The 23277-nt window shown below is 34.5% G+C and overlaps 1 protein-coding gene and 1 pseudogene across 2 annotated transcripts; one reads left to right on the top strand and one right to left on the bottom strand.

Moving 5' to 3' along the window:
* The first annotated feature begins 1281 nt into the window (after positions 1-1281).
* On the top strand, positions 1282-3717 carry LOC113089375 (transmembrane protein 161A-like; annotated as a pseudogene).
* A 2657-nt stretch (positions 3718-6374) lies between these two features.
* LOC113089374 (myocyte-specific enhancer factor 2B) lies at positions 6375-22097 on the bottom strand. Of its 2 annotated transcripts, none has more exons than XM_026256001.1 (9): positions 21976-22097; positions 16900-16982; positions 15450-15653; positions 14477-14599; positions 14216-14396; positions 9786-9949; positions 8534-8630; positions 8241-8343; positions 6375-8014 (listed from the first exon to the last, which is right to left on the bottom strand). In XM_026256001.1, exons 2-9 carry the CDS (start codon positions 16951-16953, stop codon positions 7678-7680), a joined length of 1263 nt encoding a protein of 420 aa, XP_026111786.1. In that variant the 5' UTR covers positions 16954-16982; positions 21976-22097; the 3' UTR covers positions 6375-7677. The 2 variants fall into 2 exon arrangements, with proteins under 2 accessions (XP_026111786.1, XP_026111787.1); XM_026256002.1 differs by having other exon boundaries at positions 9804-9949.
* Between the last annotated feature and the right edge of the window lie 1180 nt (positions 22098-23277).

The following is a 23277-nucleotide window of genomic DNA, read 5'->3' as shown; positions in this document are numbered from 1 at the left end:
ACCACTGACATCTTGCACAAGGAGGGCAAGACACAAAAGGTCATTGCAAAAGAAGCTGGCTGTTCACAGAGCTCTGTTTCCAATCACATTAATAGAGAGGGGAAGGGAAGGAAAAGATGCTGTAGAAAAAAAGTGTACAAGCAATAGGGATAACTGCACCCTGGAGAGGATTGTGAAACAAAACCCATTAAAAAATGTGGGGGAGATTCACAAAGAGTGGACTGCAGCTGGAGTCAGTGCTTCAAGAACCAATACACACAGACGTATGCAAGACATGGGTTTCAGCTGTCATATTCCTTGTGTCAAGCCACTCCTGAACAACAGACAGCGTCAGAAGCGGCTAAAGACAAAAAGGACTGGACTGCTGCTGAGTGGTCCAAAGTTATGTTCTCTGATGAAAGTCAATTTAGCATTTTCTTTGGAAATGTAGGGTCCCAGAGTCTGGAGGAAGTGAGGAGAGGCACACAATCCACGTTGCTTGAGGTCCAATGTAAAGTTTCCACAGTCAGTGATGGTTTGGGGTGCAATGTCATCTGCTGGTGTTGGTCCACTGTGTTTTCTGAGGTCCAAGGGAAAAGCAGCCGTAAAGCAGGAAGTTTTAGAGCCCTTCATGCTTCCTGCTGCGGACCAACTTTATGGAGATGCAGATTTCATTTACCAACAGGACTTGACAAAACTACCAGTACCTGGTTTAAGTACCATGGTATACCTGTTCTTAATTGACCAGCAAACTCGCCTGACCTTAACCCCATAGAAAATCTATGGGGTATTGTGAAGAGGAAGATGCGATATGCCAGACCCTAAAATGCAGAGGAGCTGAACGCCACTGTCAGAGCAACCTGGGCTCTCATAACACCTGAGCAGTTCCACAGACTGATCGACTCCATGCCACACCGCATTGCTGCAGTAATTCAGGCAAAAGGAGCCCCAACTAAGTACTGAGTGCTGTACATGCTCATACTTTTCATGTTCATACTTTTCAGCTGGCCAAGATTTCTAAAAATCCTTTCTTTGTATTGGTCTTAAGTAATATTTACATTTTCTGAGATACTGAATTTGGGATTTTCCTTAGTTGTCAGTAATAATCATTAAAATTAAAAGAAATAAACATTTGAAATATGTCAGTCTGTGTGTAATGAATGAATATAATATACAAGTTTCACTTTTTGAATGGAATTAGTGAAATAAATCACTTTGTTGATGATATTCTAATTATAAGACCAGCACCTGTAAGTAAGTTCTTGTAGGCTTGTCTTGTTGTCCTTGACTTAAGTTCTCAGGATGACGCTGTATCTTCTTATGAGCCACTACTTTCGCTCTGAGGAGGGTGGCGAGCGCTCTGTGAGTCTGGCTTTTGGCTTCTTATCTCTTCTTATTGCGATGCTGGTCCTTTTAGTAAGAGAAGACTACCTGGAGTTCGGCCTTGAGTCCGGCATGTGGTTATCTGACCTGTATTCTTAAAGCGAAAGGACATTAATACTTCAGTGCTTTGATGTTTAATACCTTGAATTGCTTAACAAATGTTAAGTTGTTCCTTATTAATTTTTTTTCTTTCTTTTTTTTTTTTGCATGGTTTAACAGTCTTTTTGACAGTTTTGAGGTTTTTGCCAAATAGCAATGCTATGAGTGGTCTTAAATAATTCATCAATGGTTAGACAACATTAGACAAGCAACAGGTGCATCTCCATAAATTATAATGTGGTGGAAAAGTTCATTTATTTCAGTATTTCAATTCAAAATGTGAAACTCATGTATTAAATAAATTCAGTGCACACAGACTGAAGTAGTTTAAGTCTTTGGTTCTTTTAATTGTGATGATTTTGGCTAACATTTAACAAAAACCCACCAATTTAATATCTCAACAAATTAGAATATGGTGACATGCCAATCAGCTTATCAACTCAAAACACCTCCCAAGGTTCCTGAGCCTTCAAAATGGTCTCTCAGTTTGGTTCACTAGGCTACACAATCATGGGGAAGACTGCTGATCTAACAGTTGTCCAGAAGACAATCATTGACACCCTTCACAAGGAGGGTAAGCTAAAACATTAATTGCCAAAGAAGCTGGCTCACAGAGTGCTGTATCCAAGTATGTTAACAGAAAGTTGAGTAGAAGGAAAAAGTGTGGAGGAAAAAGATGCACAACCAACTGAGAGAACCGCAGCCTTTTGAGGATTGTCAAGCAAACTGGATTCAAGAATTTAAGTGAACTTCACAAGGAATGGACTGAGGCTGGGGTCAAGGCATACAGACGTGTCAAGGAATTTTGTTACAGTTGTCGTATTCCTCTTGTTAAGGCACTCCTGAACCACAGACGCCGTCAGAGGCATCTTACCTGGGCTAAGGAGAAGAAGAACTAGACTATTGCCATTGGTCCAAAGTCTTCTTTTTAGATGAGAGCAATTTTGTATTTGCCTATCTCAATCTGGCACAGAAGTGGGTGGAGCAAATGAAGAAAGAGGCGGGGCGTATTGTTGCCATTGACATCCAGAGGAAGGTGGGGCTGAAATGCCACACAAAATGCAGAGTGTTACTGTTTACAACAAATAACTTTAATAATGTAACAAATACGATGATGTAATGTTCTTAAACTCCTTTATGCAGGTGACATGAGTTTTCTGCTACTTGACTCTGGTCACCCTTCAGTATCTTATACATATTCTGCTTGTGCTATTCTCAACTTTAGCACTCAAATCTTTAGGTGGGTCACTACACTTTTACTGACTTTTAAATAACAGCTTATATGTAAATTGACATCAAAATAGTTAATTTTTAATTATTAATTGTTAATGATTAAAATTCATTTTTTTATTATTATTTGTTTTATTTATCAATTTAATTTATGTAATTTGTTGTTTTTTATTAGTAGTATACTTAGTTTATTTTTTTTTAATGTTTCCAATAATTAAAAAAAATGTAACGTTTTAAAATGAGATAACATATATTAAATGTATTAAAATACAAAAAAGTGGGAAAGAAATAAAAAAAGTCCCCCCAAAAATAAAATAAATTTCAATGTACCCTTCAGGTGACTGTTAAATATGTTTGTGTAAATTATAGTACAATTATTAATTTATATACATGTACTATAAAATTTTATTTTTATTAAACATTATTTTAATTATTGATTAAATTATTTCATAATGTGTTTTAATATTTTTACTTTTTATTTTATATTTTAATATTTGTTCTAAATATATTTAACATTTAAAGTGAATGATTGAAATGATTATTAAAATGAATGAATCTTATATGATTACTCAATATATTATATTATTATTATGCAATAATTTCTAAAAGGCTATTAAATGTTTTAAAATAAAAATAAATTAATAAAAATACAGAAAAAGTGAAAAAATATTAAAAAGAAAATTAATAACAACCAGTAAGATATTTTTACAAATTACAATGTAGCCATCAGGTAATTTTTCATGAGGCCTTGGAGCAGAGAATCCAGGTGTAACCCCTGCTCCCATACTTCCCACCGCCCCTCCACCCGAACCCAGACTCGAAGACGACGAGGATATAGAAGACATGGAGGAGGACATCCAGGCCACCGTAGCCTACCTGACCGAGCTGTTCATTGCCTTGCGTGGGGTCCTCACGCCCATTTTCTTCAGGGGCATCTTCGCCTTTCTCTCGTGGTGGGTGGCGGCCTGTCAACTCATTAGCAGCCTGTTGGGCATCTACTTCCACCAGTATCTGATGCAGAACTGAAAAGTGCCCTGAAATAAAGCTCTTTCTGCTGAATCCAGTTCTCAAAACACCATTATTATTATTATTTTTTTTTTTTAACTCAGAAGTTTTCAGGCATATGACATGTGTCCCTAGTTGTGGTGATCATTTCATTGAAATAAAATTGTAAGGGCCTGGTAACTCAGGGATGTGGTCCGAAATAGTGTTCTACCAGCACAATATGGTCAAGTGCAAAACTCGGTTGTTAAAAAATTACATTTTAGGTCATTTTGTACTCTTGCCTTGGGTGAATTTTTTACAGAATGTTATGGTGTATTTTAAATACTGTGTTCACTATATGGCTGATGTCGGGCCTAATCATTTTACTCATGTTTCATGAATAACTTTACAATTTGTTTGCCTTTTATTGAACTCCTGTTTTCAATCATAGGATCAGAGGAAATCATCAAGGATTCATATCATTTGAGATGGTAGGCTTAAGACAAGCTAATCATTTAACACTGAAACAATTTATTTATTCATTTTCTGATCCAAAACAATAAACTGATCATTTAAAAATGAAACACAAGACTTGTTTTTTCATGATTCCATTTTCCATTGTTTTATATATATTACTGATAGTAAAAAAAATACATTAGTTACTCAAAAAAAGTAAAAAAAAAAAAAAAAAAAAAAAAACTGTTCGGCAAATACAAAAACCTGTGCATGATATTTAATTGACAATATGTATATTTAACTACATATTTAGCAATTTAACTTTCTACATTCCATTGTCAATTGAATTTACGTATCCATACAGTACATGTTAATGAATAAAAGGCAGACTATGTCAAAATGACAAATAAATGCTGAATGTACATTTCTACTGCTAACATCAAAACCCGCGTTGCTCAAGCTTTTAGTGTTGTGTCTGAAAGATGACATGATTAATGGCTGATAAAATGTGACTTTCACAGTCAGAACAGACCACGTCCCATTCAAAGGGTCAGATGGTCCTGTGTCTGACTAGTTTATTAGCTGGTAAGTAGGAATATGACTGGTTTGTGGACCAAATAAACAACAACATTCATATTTGTGCTCTTATTTCAGCCCTATGGAAAGATATTCCTTCTTTACATTATTTTATGTTAGCTACATCAAAAAAAATTGGTTTGAACAGAACTTAGTTGTTTGTGTGCACATTGTAATTTCCTTTCATGCTAATGTATATTGTTATTGAGGGGGATATTTGATGCATTGAAGGTATATATTCATTAATCGCCTGGTGCATTTGTATCTATATCCTCTGTCTCGCCACCAGACCGTTGCTGTCCCAATAATGTCTCATCACCAAATAACTCAGACAGATTTTTTTCCCCACGTCGGGCTGGTTGATGACACGTCTGGAGGCCCTGTCTGGTTTAATGAAGTGGAGGGTGACGGGGTTGACATATCTATATAATCACATTAATTATGTGCATCTGTCAGGAGGCCCAGTCTGAGACCCGACTGTTGCTATAGGGACTGGACCTAGGACCATTCAGACGTGCCCCGCAGACTCGCCCCATCGCCCTCCCCCGAGACCTGCCCAGACGTGACCTCTGTAGCCCTCTTTTCAACCGTGGTATGGTAGGCTGTGCTGACGAGCCGGAGAGATGGCTAATTCCAGCCAATTTTCTGCTTTTTAATAGCTCAAGGGGTTCAAGATGGCGTGGATGGGTGTGTGAGAAATGGGATTTGAATATAAAACTGTGTGCAGACATAGCTGCAGTGTTTGTATTATTGTATGATGATTATAATCAGTAGTGTAACAGGAGAGATCTGACAGAAACAAGATCTGCTAGAATGTCTGATAATAACACACTCAAACTGTCGACTTTACTGATATATGGAGATGATGTTCATTTATTGTATGTCAGACTATTAAGCTAAAAAGCCGTTTAAAATGGCGCTAATGGTGATTTTTAACGGCTTCCCGCCATGTTTAATTTGAAAGCAAAGGTAAACAAACGTTAAAAGTCAGTTTAAAATGTTACTTTGAATTCGCTAAGTCAATTAAACACTAAAATATGTATTTCCAGACCGTTTTCAACAGTTTTACCCTTGTTGTGTCAAAATACGTTTACCTTTAAAATATACGTTTTCCAACTGTCTTTCATTGGGTGAAACTATGGAAAACGTATTATTTGTGAAAATTGAAGTGTTTATGAACGCTCAAAACGCTGACTCTTACAACTTAGTTTTCATTTATGTCAAGTTATTAGGTACAAGTTTAACCTAACCTGTACCATGATACTTCAATGCACACCACATAAATGCCAAATATGCAAAGTATCTACAGTCTCCAGGAAAGTTGTCAAAGAATAGCCTTTTACCTTTTGGCGGGAAAACTTTACTGAAGTGGTCGTCATTTCTTTTTATACTCCCCCAATCATCACCTCATTACATACAACTAATAAAGTAAAATGCTTATTGGTTAATGTAGTGCTCCAGTCTGTTTCACCATTTGAAAGTTATTCTACTATAACTACCTCTTATAATAATTTTCAATCATTACGTTTTAAGTCAGTATATTTAGGTAAATAAGAAAGCTTACTGAGGCCATCTAGTGGGCCCCAAGTGCCACTGATTTAAGAAATGCAAAGTGTTGACAAATGATGACCTTATACACCAATATGCCTTAACAAATGACACACTACTCAAGATGTACAAATGCGTTTATTTATTCATTATAAAATAAAGGTTAGGTTACAATGTCATGTCAACAAGAAGCATTCGGATGCATGATATGTTTATGTGCCCTCTTGTGGCCATTGTAACAAACTTCAACTGACAATACTTCAGGAAGAGACATGATGGTATATGCATCATTCACACAAACTGATAAGGCAAGCACAAGTGAAAACCATAAGCTAAGAAATTAAAATATTACATAATGTATAAGTAATGCCAGAAATAATGCAAATTAATTTGACGAATAATCAAGACAACATCGTTTTCTTTTCTTTTTTCTTATTAAAAACCCTTTGGTGTGAAAGTAGAAAAGCGGTCTGTCCTGAGTGAAGATCATTTACATGAACTCTACAGTAATTTACACTATGTGAGGAAAATGAGGAATCACATTTCTAAACAGGGTCAGCACTGATGTGAATGCTGCTCTGGTGAAGTGATGGTATTAATACAAAATAAAAATAATAATAATTGATTAATAAAAACAAGATTCATGTTTGTGTGTATTTGAACGTGAAGAATTTAATATTAATGAGGAATATGATGCATGTTGTAGAAATTTAGCAGTAAATCACTTGCTCACCAATGGATCATCAGCAGTGAATGGGTGCCGTCAGAATGATTCTCCAAACAGCTGATAAAAACATCTCAGTAATGCACACAACTCGAGTTTATCAACTAACATCTTGTGAAGTGAAAAGCTGCATGTTTCTAAACAAATCTAACAAGAAGTTTTTAATTTCAAACCGTTGCTTCTGGCTAAAATACCAGTCTCTCTAACCATAATATTGCTTTCTCCACTGTTGCCTCGTCTGAATCAGGAGACAATTATGCCCAGATAAAGCTTCGTTTACAAGTGAAAACAGTCCAAATCAGTTGTAAAGAAATCAGTGGATTCTCATGTAAAAAGACAGCAGGAGATGGACTTTTTCACTGGAGGAAGCATTGTTATGGATTACAGACTTATATTTTGGCCAGAAGCACTGTTTTTAAGTTATGTATTTAGTAAACAAACTAGCAGCTTTTCACTTTACAAAATGTTAGTTGATAAACTCAAGTCGTGTGCATTACTGAGATGTTTTTATCAGCTGTTTGGACTCTCATTCTGACGGCACCCATTCACCATCATGAATTTCTCCAAATCTGTTCTGATGAAGAAAACAACTCGTCTAGCCTACATACTGCATTGTCTGAGGGTGAGTAAATGTTCAGCAAATTTGAATTACTGGGTGTACTGTTCCTTTAAGAAATGAAAAGAAACGGTTGTGGAGATTATCTTATCCATCCATTATTGGCGTCAGGTTGCTTCAGAGGCTGGTGGCTCTTCCCCTCTCCAGGTTCTCTGTTTGGGCCATGCTGGCCGGAGTAACCGCTCTTCTGCATCTCGTCCCTCTCCACAGCGGAGTATTCCTCTGACGGAGGGCAGCTGGTGGCCTTGGGCTCTTCCATTGGTGAGTGCTGCAGCATGTGACGGCTGGGGGGCGTGGCCGAGAGCATGTGCTCAGGAGAGGTGCGCTCTGATTTGATGCTCAGGTTGAGGGAGGGGTGTGGCGGTGAGGAAGGGGAGGAGCACTGGGACGGGTAAGAACAGTTTCCTCCTGATGCCATCCTGTGGACAATGACATGAGCATGACATTTGAGTGACAGAAATAATTCGATAATTATAAATGAAATGATAAAATAAAATATCAAATACCTACAAATAAATGTACAGATTAAAAATAAATAAATTAAATATAATATAATATAATATAATATAATATAATATAATATAATATAATATAATATAATAAATGGTCTATGATTAAATGTATGGTAATTAAGGCATTTCTCACCCAGGGCTGATCATGGACTGGTGGGTGTCCTGATGAGACAAAGGTTGCCAGGTATTCATAGAATTGCGCTGATAACCCACGGTGTAACTGGGGTTGCTGTATTCTAAACCAGAAACTGACTGTTAGTGCTTCCTTTTAAGCAGAGAATATATGAATAAATGTTCATTGTGCACAATGATGTTTTGTTGATAATTAGAATTATTTGAAAAAAGTGTTACATGTCGCATGACAGTATTTTTGTCCCTGTAATATCATTTTGCAGTAAGTGCTGTGAATAAGGATTGGGCCCCCACCTGAAGCCCCGTAGTTGCCCAGACTGTGCCCGAGTAAGCCTGTCTTCCCCATCGCCATCATGTGGCCCCCAGCATGCATACTCTGATAGAGTACTCTCTAGATGGGGACCAAAGGAAAAGAAAAGGTAAATAATGACCAAATTATCAGTATATTAAATATCAATATCATAATGAAATAATGTTATAATATATTGCTACATTATATATCATATCATTAGTTACTGTACATGTAAAAAAAAAATCTTAATGCTATCAAAAGACATTATATTTTTATGAACTAATGATACTGTAATTTATAAAACCGATACGACAAACATTACTGTAATAAATTAAATGTCTTAATTATTAAATGCCTATATTTAAATGAATGCTGTCAAGCGATTAATCGCGATTAATCGCTTCCAAAATAAAAGTTTTTGTTTACATAATATATGTGTGAGTACTGTGTATATTTATTATGTATATATAAAAAGGCACCCATGCATGTATATTTTAAAGATTTTATTATATAAGATATTTATATATAATATCAATAATATGAATATAAATGTATACATGTAAATATTTTCAAAATATTTTGGTATTATTTATACCTCATGTGTGTGTATTTATATATATATATATATATATATATATATATATATATATATATATATATATATATATATATATATAATAAATATACACAGTACACACATAAATTATGTAAACAAAAACGTTTATTTTGGATGCGATTAATCGCAATGAATCGTTGACAGAACTAATTTAAAACTTTTACTCATATAATTATTTTCATAATTATAATAATATCTAAATTGAAAATGAAAAAAAACAACTATGCATTAACATAGTACGTAATTTATTAAATGATAATATGAAATTGATATGACAAATATTAATATTATAAATGTATATACTTTATATTTTAGATGAATAATAATACATTGTTCTCTATTATGAACATTTCATAATAGAGAACAATGTATTATTAATCTATAATTGGTCATAATGAAATGTCTATTTAGAAATGTCATAAAACTTTTCATCAGTAATTTCATTTAAATGTACATCAGTAACTGCTCTCTTACACTTTTTATACCCACTGTCAATGATTCATTTATAAAAGACTGATATTAGTGTCACTAGGAAATATAAAGGTAAAGCTGCCTCTTCCTCTGTGCTAAAGTTAAGTACAGTGACGTTAAGTTCTGTTTTAGTGACAAAACAGTCATTTCAGTGCACGAGTGAGTACTTTTGTAGACTCTCTCACAGCATTGGCCAGATTACTGCGGGTTCCACAGAGTCCACCGTGAGCGTCGATGCGCCGTCCATCATTGGCCATATTCAGAGGGGGCGGAGTCTTCATCTCCAAGGCCCTGCTCAGGTTGCCATGAGAGAACATCGAGTAGCCCAGACCTTCATAGTCATATAGGAAGTGAAAAACAAGATGTGGTTGAAATGATTTTTTCAGTTTCTCTCTCCTACTCTCTCTATCGTTCACTGAAAGGAGAAGTTTTCCTTCTCAGATGACGTTTATTCACTATCTAGCTTGACACCTGGAAACACTTGTCATGATGGCCCTGAATGTCTTGATAAGGCTACTTTCAAAGAATGCATTTCATGTGTCCTTTATACACACAATTTATGTTTAAAATCATAATTTTAAACATCCTGCATAATTTAACACAATTACAGATTGGTTGGGATTAAAAAAAATATATAAAAATAAAAAATAAAGGTTCTCAAGTGCCATTTTCCTTGATTTCGTTGCCAGTACTGTTGCAACTGATAGACAGTTATTAATAATAATAATAATTTAACAAAAATTGTTTTTTGTTTATTTCACACTTTAGCTAAAGTAAAAATAAATATAACAATGTAATATTATTTTTGTCAATAAATAATATATATAAATAAGTAAATATATATTTATATAAATAATCAATAATTTATAAATAGCTTAAAAATAAATAGCATCTCATATTTCATCGCAACTTTTTGAAGTCAATTTCTTAAATACACTTTAAAAAGTTTTTTAAATATTATTACAGCTGACATACAGTAATTTTCACTCAAAAATATAAAAATGAATTATTGGCACTCTTCAACTTCTAGATTATATCACAGTTTTTAAAATTATATTTTTCTTTTAAAAAAGATAATCTTTGTCTGAATATATAAATGTTTAAATGTATGTTAAATAAATAAATAGCATTTGAAAAGTACACAAAATAAATAAAAGCATGGTAAATAAATATTGTATTATATTTAAAGCGATATTTTTTAAATATTATAAATTAAACATTATAATATTACAAATATTCTGAACTAAATATTGAATATTATACATCAAAGTAATATTATAAAATAAAATTGATACATTTTATGACATATTATAAACTAAATATTATGAATATTATAAATTTAAATAATATTGCAGACTTCAGCTTGCTTGTATAGCATGGATTCTGACCACAGGTCACTTTGAGCAGAACATTCCAATGCAGCACTGCTAATAGTAATATGGAGATGAAGAGGCACAGCATCAAAAAGTCCAGCAGGTGTGACATTCTGCTCAGAAACCACAGCTCTGTCTTCAGCTACTGTTTCGTACGAGTGTCTGTATGTGTGCGTGGTTGAGATGGTGGGCTGTTTCACATATGAGAACTTCCTGTGCGCAAGTACTAAAATACTCCACTCGGGGACCGTTCCCCACTGCCTTTCTGTGTAACCCCATTTGATAATGGCTATAATAAGTACGATACGGTAAACAGTTTTAGTGGTTGGCCTCCACAAAACGCTTAGCGCAACAGAAATATGGTTTAAGCGGTACATATACAGTAGTTTATGTAGTAAAAGCCACACTATGTTACTTTTTTTTTTTTTTTTTTACAATTAACGAAATCGCAAGTACATCATAAATTACATGTTTTTTTCTTTGTTTGTTTTTTACCTAAACCACTTTAGTAAGCCTGTAATAATTATTAACATGTAAAGTTATTAGGGTAGATTTCGCAGGAAACTTTCTGCTCTATTTTCATAATTAGTCTGTGCGTGTTTTCATCATATCAGTAAATAAAGGCAAAAAGATCTGGTGATTGCTGTGTGGAAGGTGGATGGGGCCAAAAGTATTTTAATGGTACCTGGAAAATGTGACTGCACTGTTCGTCCGTGTTAATGTGACAACACGCACAACAACCAAGGAAATTGCTATATTTGAGACTATATTGCATTTGTGGCATTATGGTATGTTAGTTTATACGGTACTTTTTAAAAGTATTTATTTTCTCAGGTTTTGTTATTTTGCTGCCTTTTGTTAAAGCCCTTTAATTAAATAACTTTTTTTTATCCCACAGCAGTCTACACTCCATACAACATATTGACAAAGCAAAAACAGAATTGTCACAACTTCGTAAATGTATAAAAATAAAATGAAATAAGTACATTGCGTAAGTATTCATACCCTTAACTCCGCACTTAGCTGAAGCACATTTACAGCCTCCTCCTCCTCTTTTTTTGTTTGATGTCTTACTTCCCCTTCTGACCCCTGGACACTGAGGGGGAACGTAACAACAAGCTTTGCTCATCGGCATTTGTCAATTATCTGCCGTTCTTCTCTTCACTTCTTCACCTTTTCACCCCTGTCACCTTGGATGGGGGCAGATGCACATTTTCAGGTTTCTCCAGAAATATTTGATAGGGTTCAAGCTCAGGCTCTGGCTGGGCCATTCAAGAACATTCACAGAGTTGTCTATAAGCCACTCTTGGTGAGCTCTTAGGGTCATTGGCCTGTTGGAGGGTTAACCCTCTGCCCAGTCTGAGCTTCTGAATGCTCTGGACTAGGTTTTCATTAAGGCTATCTCTTTGATTGAGTGTTTCTTCTACTCTGACAAGTCCCGCTGAAGTACAGCCCCACAGCATGAGGCTGCTAACACTTTACTTTTGGGATGGTACTCTGCAGGTGGTTTCCTTCAAACAAGATGCTTAGAATTGAGGTTCATCAGACCAGAGAATCTTGTTTTTCACAGTCTGGGGGTCATTTAGGAGCTTTTTTGCAAGTGTGTTTGCATGCGTCTTCACTGGGGAGAGGTTTGAGTTTGGCCACACAGCCACAAAGCCCAGATCTGTGGAGTGATGCAGTGATGTTTCTCCTTCTGTAGGTTTCTCCTGTCTCCACATATGATCACGAAGCTCAACTAGAGCGACCATCAGGTTGATCAACACTCTAACCAAAGCCCTTCTCCGTCAATTGCTCAGTTTTGCCAGAAGGCCAGCTCTAGGAAGAGTCCTGGTTGTTTCAAACTTTTTTCATTAAGTGTAACAGATACTACATGTTTCTGTGAACCTTCAATGAAACATAAAGCTTTTCTGAACTCTTCTTCAGATGTGTGGCTTGACGCAAACCTGTTTCTGAGCTCTACAGGCTGGTTTTTACTCTGATATGCATTATTAGCTATTGGACCTATTATTAAGGCATGTGTGCCTTTCTAAATCATACCCGAGCTAAATTTCAACTGTCCCAGATAAGGGTGTAAATACTTATGCAATAAAATCTTTTTTTTTTTTTTTTTGCAAAGATGTTAAAAACCTGTTTTGTGCTTTACCATTATGGTGTATGGAGTGTAGATTGATATGGCAAAAAAGTAACTTAAAGCAGTTTAACATAAGGCTGCAACATAACAAAACTTTAAAAAAAGAGAAGAGGTATGAATACTTTCGCAAGGCATTGTATGTTTATAAACATCAGACATAATGTTTATTCATGGTGGTTGTCATAATCGTACACTGGAAGGCACATATGCAAAACTCACAAATTATATTTGTTCTTGAGCTATATTGAGTGACGTCAGTCTTGTGCTTTGTTTTAGTTGTTTAGTTCAACATTCTCAGGTAAAAAAAAAAGTCTTAATTTATATTGTTACATTAATTGATTCTAGTACAGTAGATATCACTAAAGCAATGGCGCAATAAACTAAAAAAAGTATTACTATGTGAGTAAATCTACTTAAGGTAAATCTGCTTTGAAAAGTATTACACATTCGAACACGACCAGAATGTGCGCGCGTTGAGACACAAGTTCAAATTTGGTAAAAACTGTGCGTCTTTACACATACTATAGAAACACGGCAGAAACTGACACCTTAACATGGCCAGAATGTGAGTGTCATACAAAATACACATACAAACAATGCGTCCAAAATGGTCGCATTAACACAACGAACCTTTCCGTTTAAAGACTTCTGGCCCCGTCTGCCTTCCATATTGCTATTCGCAGTGGAATTAGCTTGAAACCACAACTAAACCGTGAACTAAAAAGAGTATGCAAGCAAAAAGCAAAAGCGACAGTACCCATAATAAATCATGAATCATCCACATAGTTTGCATCACATCTGCTATGTATTGACTAAGTACTCAACACAATGTTTAAGAATAACAATAACACGTATGTAATAACAATAATATGAATAACATCTCACTTACAGTAATTATCACAACAATGTTCCTTTTCAAATTACTTGCCGTTTTAATGCTTCAACAGCTAGAGAGTATTACTATGTTACATACTATGTTTACTGCGTAAAGTTTACATAGTGTACCTTTAAACATAGCCTTTATTTAAGCCTAGTCATGTTATCAAATATTTGAAAATGACTTGGCCATTTAATAAGACATGGACCTTACCTGCATGTGGTCCCATGAGAGCCGGATGGGAGTTGGAGCTGACAGAACCGGTTGAGCCCGGTCTGGTACACAAAGGTTTGTAGGACGGAGTCCGATGTGAACCAAGGTTTGGATTGGAGGAGTTGCTGTAGCCGTTTTCGGTACTTGCACCCATCACTTCCGAAGGCAAGAGCGAAGGAGCCTGTGAGTGGATTTATAACATTACTTTAGGCATTCCTGTCAGATAAACACAGGCATTTGGTTCATTTCCATTCTACTAACATAGTAACGTTGGCGAGCGATGGAGAGGTCCATGCTGTCGTGGTATTTCTCCGTTCCCATCGTCACACTGTCTTCCTGATCGAGCTCTGAATTATCCAGCCCCATTCCTTTCCTTCTCAAAGTCTGGAGCACTCAAAGAGAAAGAGAACGAAAGAGAGGGGAAAAGAGAGAATTTGGGGTAAAGGAGGAAGAATTGGATCAGGCATCGACTGAATTCGAAGTCGAACACAAACATACACACACATATATAAAGAGAGAGAGAGAAAGAAGTCTCTTATGCTCACCAAGGGTTGCATTTATTTGATCAAAATACAGTAAAAAAAAAAAAAAAGGAATATTGTGAAATATTTACAATTTTGAATGTGTTTTCTATTTTAGTATATTTTAAAATGTCATTTATTTATGTGATCAAAAGTGAATTTTTAGCATCATTACTGCAGTCTTCTGTGTCACACGATTCTTCAGATATAATTCTAATATGCGGATTTGATGCTTTTATTATAATTATCAATCTTGAAAACAGTTATGCTGCTTAATATTTTTGTGCAAAATGTGCAATTTTTGTCAGAACTCTTTGATAAGCAGAAAGTTCACATGAACAGCATTTCCTTTGAAACAGAAAACTTTGTGACCTTTTAAATGTCTTTACTGGCACTTTTGATCAATTTAAAAAAAAGCATCATTTGCTGAATAAAACTATTTCATTAAAATAAAATAATTTATAAATAATATGAAAACACAATGTAAGATAAAGCTTTATTTATTTGCCAGTACTTTTAAATATGCATGCATTTCTATATGATGTTCAGGGCAAAACATCTCCAGCTTCATTTGTAATTACAAACTAATTGTGGGACTTTGTTTGGTTATGTTACAATTATATTAAGCACAGTAAAACCGTAGCAGTAGCTCATCTGATTTGGTAACATACTAATAATGAACACACTTCAGAAGGGCGAGATTTGGCATGTACCTCCAGTATGTCAGTGTTTGTGCGGCTCTCGTGAGGTTCGCTGTATTCGGTGTACTTTAACAGCACTTTGTCCATATCGGTGCTGGCGTACTGGAAAAGACGGTTAGTGCTGTTGAAGATGATAAGAGCGATCTCGCAGTCGCACAACACGCTCAGCTCGTAGGCCTTTTTCATCAGACCAAATTTGCGCTTGGTAAATGTCACCTTGAAGAAGAGAACAAACCACAGGACTATTGTTACAGAAACGTCTGATAGATGCCACAAAGCAATAATGGTTTGACTTCTCACGCTGTGTATCGTTTTGGAGTCTTTTTTTGGACATACGTTGTCTTCGCCCCATAGCAAAGCCCATGTTTCACACCTCAAGGTCTTTTGCCCTGGATTAAAATACCACATTCTTATGTAGAGCAAAAGTCTACCGTCTAACATGGACCTTTGTGTGAGAATGGCGAAAGTGTAAAAAAAATTACATAATTGAATCACTGATGGTATGAAAAGTAAGCAAGCCCCATTTTTTTTTTGTCAGATATATGAACAATAAAGATATATAGATTAATATACAACATGAAATCATATTCAATGGAAACGCCCTTGGTTTTATTAAAAAAAGTTGTTTTCATAATTTTTTATATTTCAAAAAATCAGTCACACTTTATTTTAAGGTCCAATTCTCATTATTAATAAACCATTAACTATGACTTTTGCTTCAATAAACTCCTAATTTGTTGCTTATTAATAGTTGTTATAAAACATATAGTTCCGGTCCTTGATTCTGATTGGTCAAGCCTTTGTAAATTACACTACAAACATACACCTTTGTTTACTTCTGTGTTGCTTGGCAACCTTTTTTTTTTTTTGGAACCACAACTGTTTCTGAGGAACTACATTGTTTGGTTGAAGAATTCTGTTTTTATTTATATCACTACACTTTATTTGCTCTGTTTTCTTTTCTGAAACCTTACTACATATATGGAATAACCATTTTATAAAAGCAATAACCCCCAAAAGGCCGTGGTTTACAGTGAATTTATAACAGCTAATGGGCGTTGCTTAGTTTAGGTATTGGGAACAGAGTGCACAGAATATGTGCTTTATAAGTACTAATAAACAGACAATATGTTAATAATAGGCATGCTAATAAGCAACTAGTTGGTAGTGAGAATTGGTCCCTATACTAAAGTGTTATCAAAAAATCTTGATCAAAATGAAATATTGTTTTAAATATTGTTCTGTGAAGGGGTGAAATATTACAAAAAAAGGGTCCTAGATAATAATACAGGATAACATCCAGCAATCAAATCCTAATTGTTAAAATCAAACTCGCCTTACATTATTTCCTACAAAATATTCAGTTTCAAGCAACAAAAAGTCTAGGCTATATTATAGAAATAAAATATGTTCAGATGCCATTACATGTATTTTAACAGCATGAAATAAAACAAGTACAAACCTGTCGGTTTCGCTGGTCAAGAATCCGAGAGATCTGTATTTTCTTCCGCCCCATGATGCTTTGTGTTTGGAGCGGGTTTTTTCCTAAATCAGCAGGACAGAAGGAAAAATTTTATTTAGTAGTAGAATGTGTGTCATTTCTATTTGTTTTCACCGTTTACAGCATAATAAAGAAATAAAACAAATAACATTTAACATATAAAATAATATAATAAAATATAGGCTACATATTATATATTGCTATATACATATAATGAAATGTATGTGCACAATTCATTGCCTGTCATATTGCTGCAGTAACATCATTACATGTATTGCTTTTGTAAATATAGTGGGAACTGCTCATGTGTGATGTGTTCAGCCAATACCAACTACCAACCCAACTTCCCAAAGCACGAATTACAGACGTTTGTGTACTTATACCCTCCAGAGGGTCAGTTGGGAGTAAAGTTAACCCGTGCGCCCAGGCTAACACCCCCGCAGTCTGGGTTATCCCAGCACAAACATGAGCATTTCCACAGGGCATGGGTTAAAAATATGTCATCTCCATTTAAAGGTAGAATGAAGTTTGTATTAGCGTTACAACCGCACTTAAAATAATAGTGCGTTTCGATGAAGGGAAAGTTCCTGTCCACCCCCTGTTCTCTCATGAGCGAAACGGACACCAACAGTTAATTTTAGGGGCTGGGGTGGGGGTGTGGGGAGAAATGTAAAGTTTAATAGATGAGAGACAACAGTCATTGGAAACTGACAGGTTTAAACCAGATGGGGAACGTAAGTGATGTATTTCACAGATCTAGAAGGAGCCTAGTAAGATGCTAGTAGCTAAAGCTAACTCTTCATTTAGTTTTGGCTTCAAATAACATTAAAATTCTCCACTTAGCACATCTGCTTTGCTATTTTCATGCATGTTTGATCATTAAGTCACAGCAGAATGACTATTTTTAAGCTAAATTCGTAGTAGCTAACATTTTGGTAAATTATGGCATTGTAGCTAGAATCTGCTAAGGTGTTCGCTGCATTAAACAGCATTGAGATTCTAGTAGCTGACATAGAAAGCAAAAAACCTTAAGTAGAAAATATCTTCATGTACCTAAACAAGAATGATCCTTATCTGATGTTAAAAATAATCACAATTCATTGCAAAAACTGCAAAAACCGATACATCTGGTATGTACGCTAAGCTAATAGCTTCATTAGACTTAACAGTTTTCACATAGGCCTATAAATCAGTGAAATACAGTCATATATTTGGCTTTGCTAATGTATTAGTTATCAATCCCGTCTTTCAGACCGACTAATTCCACATGAAACAAATACTATAGTAATTTATAGTAAATACTATAGTGTTTTTGAACCATGCTATAGTAAAGTGCATTATACTGTATATTTTATAGTATTTACAACACTTTGTTAATGAATGCTACAGCATACTGTAGTATTAACTACAGTGAACTGATAAACTGTAATAAATACTGTAGTATACTTTGTTTTTTACTACAGTAAACGGCATTGTATTGTAGTATAATATAACCTATAGTTGCAGAAAGCTACAGTATTGGGAAAAGTAATTTGTTTATATTAATACAGCAGCTATAGAATTACCACAAAAATCTATTCAAGCACTTTACTATAGTATGGCTCAAAAACACTATAAGTATTTATTATTAAAAAAAAAAAAAAAAAAGTATTATTTCATGTAGGCTGCTGTTAGCATAGTGGCTAACCGCTAATGTAAAAGCCCCAGGACTTCAGCTATGCTTTTTTTCCCCCTCATATTAGGCTTATGTAACCTCATCTATTTTTAAAATCTCAAAGCCAGAGGTTTACGGAGAGAGTGATGCTGTTCCCACGATCCATGAGTGCCCGTTGCCCTCACACCCTCCCTCTGGCACACAGACGGACAAGTGGAGGAATCCTTGTTTTGTGCCATTATAACCATATAAAGAGAATACCAGGATGATATTCTCCATACACAGACACACACACACCTAAAAGGCTTTGACAGGTGGCCTGCATCACTATCGGGCAGTTGGTCATGAGATATAAATGTAATGCGAGGAAGTGAGAAGCATTTGTGACAAGATCGCTATCACCAAACAACATGTTGGGCTAAGTTTAAAGTTCCTCAAATTTGTGAAAGCCTTTCCTCGCAAACCAATGCGACTTTAAGCATCATTAAGATGTTTTGTTGTTGTTTCGAGCTTTAAGTCAGGTTTTAGGAGACTAATCAACAAACTGATTGGTGATGCTATTGTAGACACAACCACTGACAGAAACATCATGCCCAATACACTCATATTCATAACCTTTTTTTTCAGTTTTGGCGAACTGGTGGCAAATTCGTAACACACTGATGGTGGCTTGATTTGAAATAGCAAGCGAACAAAAAGGTCTAGCTTTTCCAGAGATACACACACACACACACAAATCCACAAATAAATTATTTTAAGTTCTGCCAAACTGCCTGCGAATTTATACATTTTCATTAATCTGCTTATAGTTAATTTCAGAGGTGGACCTTTTCTAAAAAATAATTTTCATATTAATTTAATCATACAAAATTACAGTAATTTACTCCACTGAATACTTATGAATTCTGAATGCAAGACTGAATGTTATATATGCACACTATTTTTAATATATACTGTATATATATTCTTGCTTGTGTGTGTGTGTTTATGTGTGTATTTTAACAAAGGCAACCTTTGCTGAAAATCCAGTACATTTATGCCAAAAATAAATTATTTCAAGAAACAAGAATAGTATTTAATTTGACGAATTCAGATAGTTTGCACACTATTAAATAGTGGTTAAATGTTCGGAACACACACTGCTCAACTTACTACTTTTAAATAAGCTCATACATACAGAAATTTATGAACTACTTCAGTTCAGACTGCATATAAAATAAAATGAAAAAGTAAAAGATGTTGGAATAATGCAACTGTTGAACTAAAGGCCTAGTTTTTGCACAGAAAGAAAATAATGTCTTATGGCAATCTGAAGCTATTTTTAATTGTGGCGAAATGATCGCGAATTCGTATGATCCCATTCGTACGTTTTCATTGATCTGCTTACGCCGAACTGATGGTTAGTTTGAGAAGTGGACCTTTTCTAAAAGTCATATATATATATATATATATATATATATATATATATATATATATATATATATATATATATATATATATATATATATATATATATATATATATACACACATTTACATTTAAAAAAGAAAACCAATTTATTTTACACATTTAATTAGCTTGCACGGAATTAAATAGCGATTCAATGTTCAAAAATGAAAGACGTAGTATGTAATAATGCAACTATTGCAGCTCTGGATCCTGTCTGCCCTCGGTGTACATTCAGCTTCCTGTGAGATTCTCCCAGAGGCCAGACAGTGGAAAAGAATACACACAAACAGTGGCAATGGTACGCTGACGGGCTCCCGCAGAGCAGCACTCGCTCTGGGGCCGGAGGGGACTAATTGCTGGGTCCCTCACGGGGCCAAAACCATCAGAGCTCCAACAACAAACACCTCTGTCGAGACTAGTCGAAGCTGTTTGGGCAGGGGACTGAAAATAAATGAGCTCTAGAACGCTAGAGCAAATAATAATTTGCTAATGGCCCTTCAAACTGTTTCAAAACCATATGCAACTGGCACCTGTAGAATACAGACAGTTCAGCTGTTGGTGGCTGAAGCTAATGGTTGGTATGTGCATGTATCGGTGGGATGAGAAACCTGCGTGCGCCAAAAATAGCAAGTAAGATTCGTATTTGCATACCAAATAACAAGAGCAAACGGTCTAAGAAGCATAAGGAGCAAAAGAAAGGCTCCATATGCTTTCGAAATGACTATGGCACACCCTTATCAGTTGTTTTGGTGCAGTAAATGCACACCAAGTAGGTTAATGTCAATATATGAACTGGATGCATGGTTTCTGTATTTTGCAAAATGCAACAAGGTCCCTGGGGTATAAATTTACATCCTGGTGTAACAACGTCTGTTAGATTGCAAAAATGTGTTTTGTGGTGGATTTCACCCTTTGACCTTTGTTAACTGTTTAAGTGGTGAAGCATACAACTGCAGAGCTGGGTTTGATTGTCAGGGAGTGTCTATATTACAAAAATTTACATTTAGAATGCCATATTTGCAGATTTGGACAATAAATTAAAAAAGAATTTGCAAACTCAATAAATATAATTGGGTATCTTTGGTATAGTAATTTTGAAGTAACACAGAAATCTGCACTAAACCTGTAAATCTGTTGAGAAAAAAGCAAGCGTTAACAACACTTTGTGGAATAAATAAAGCTATGCATTCGTTTCTCATGTTCTCAAGGTAACATGCTGGCTGATGGTGGCTTGATTAAAACTAGTGAGCGCAAAAAAAGGCCTCATTTTCTATGCTTCAAATCTTTAATTGTATATACATATTTATCAAACTATTATATTATTTAGCAAAATTTGTTTTGTTTTTAAATAATGTTTCTATACTTGTACAAATTATTATAATATTTGTATATTATTAATATGTATAAACATTATTAATTGTAATATATTATTTATATTTATAAATTACTAAATAATAAATAATCTTATAACCATTTTAATAATATGTCATTAGGATGAATGATAAAATATGAATTATATTATAACACTATATAATATATATATATATATATATATATATATATATATATATATATATATATATATATATATTATATATATATATATTATATAGAGAGCTATTGCAATACCAATTTATATTTATGTGTGCATGTTTGTATATCAAATCATGTCCTATTATGCAAATACTGTATTTTAATTCGTTAATACCATATATATATATATATATATACATACATACATACATACACACAAACACACACACACACATACAGCTCTCTATATAATATAATCACTAGCAGCCCAAATTAAACCATCAAGTGGTCACATCTTATTTGATTTTCTATTAATTTACTTATGTTACGGCTACTGATCATGTGCCATTTAATTTAACTCAATATATAACAGTTTTATACTATTAAAAAAGCGATCTTACCTGATTTTGACAATTAACTCGTCGGCTGGAGTCGTTAAGAAGAGTCTGCAAAATAAGTTGAATCGGCTGAATGGAGGAGTTGGTTGAGTTCACATCACCTGATGATCGTCGAGCTTCTTTTGACAACAGCGCATCTCCAGCTGTTCATACTGTAGCAGCGGCGCTCACAGAAAACCACGCCCCCTCGCGTTCCCATTGGCTGCAGACGACGCCAATCATCTCCAGCTGTTCCCAAAGCAGCGGCATCGGGCAGAAATACCACGCCCCCTCAGCGTTCTCATTGGCTGAAAGAGACGCCAATCATCTGCGACTGTTCACAACATGATCATCAGCCGCCTATTTTAGAGTTCTGCATCCGCCTCTGTCGAGTTTTATTGGCTGCAAAAGACGCCTTTACTTTTATTATGTCTTTCACTTAATAGAATACTATTCAGATACTTTAAATACACTTAAATATTTAGCGTACAATGGAAATAGTTACATTTTGTAGCCTAGTTAGAGTGAATAGCGAAAAGAGAAAGATTAATAACACTGTCGTTTTTTTTTGAGCCACATTAAACACTGTAAAACGTGATGACGCTATTAAACCGGTTTAACTCATATTAAAATTAATAACGCAATAGAGGCATGCCGATATTAAACTGAACTGAAAAAAGCATTTATATTCTTAGTTAAAAATCAATGCATTAACATAATTTAATATATTAAAATAAAAAACAATAACTGTGTTATTTTGTTCAATTATAATGGAACATAACTGTGTTATGTGCTGGCAGGAGTTTTAGCCTTTAAGGTCCAAAGGCAACATTTTCTGAGCAAAACTTTTCATAAAAAAAAAAGATTAATAAACAGAAATCAATTCATAGAAATTGTATAAAAATTATGAACTTCTTTATAACTTTTAAATATAGTTCACTAAAGTATACAGAACCTTTAATTTTGTATGGTCAAATTTGCTTTACTTTTAGGGGACAATTATGAATAAAAAAAAAGCATATATATATATTTTCCATTCCACATACATAAATAATTAAATTATATTAATATATTATATATAATTATATATATATATATATATATATAATATATATATATAAATTCATACAATACATACACACACATAGCCAAAATCTATAAAACAGTTGGAATTTAAATATATATGCATTAAACTTTAATACATATGTTTTATTCACTATCATTATTTTTTTTACAATGGTAACCACCTAAAAATATGTATTCAAATCACTCTAAAAAATAATAACATATTCACAATTTCATACATGGCACAATACTTCATTCAGA

The sequence above is a fragment of the Carassius auratus genome, unplaced genomic scaffold, assembly GCF_003368295.1.
Source record: "Carassius auratus strain Wakin unplaced genomic scaffold, ASM336829v1 scaf_tig00049727, whole genome shotgun sequence".
Classification (NCBI taxonomy): Eukaryota; Metazoa; Chordata; class Actinopteri; order Cypriniformes; family Cyprinidae; genus Carassius; species Carassius auratus.
Note: the sequence above shows the minus strand (reverse complement) of the source record. Positions and strands in the feature narration are given on the sequence as shown.

Coding starts and splice junctions, on each gene's coding strand:
- LOC113089374 (XM_026256001.1), bottom strand. CDS start 16,953: ATGGGGCGGAAGAAAATACAGATCTCTCGGATTCTTGACCAGCGAAAC. Junction 14,397..14,476: donor TCGCTCGCCAACGTTACTAT/GTTAGTAGAATG, acceptor ATCCACTCACAG/GCTCCTTCGCTCTTGCCTTC. Junction 9,950..14,215: donor TCTCATGGGACCACATGCAG/GTAAGGTCCATG, acceptor ATGACTATGAAG/GTCTGGGCTACTCGATGTTC.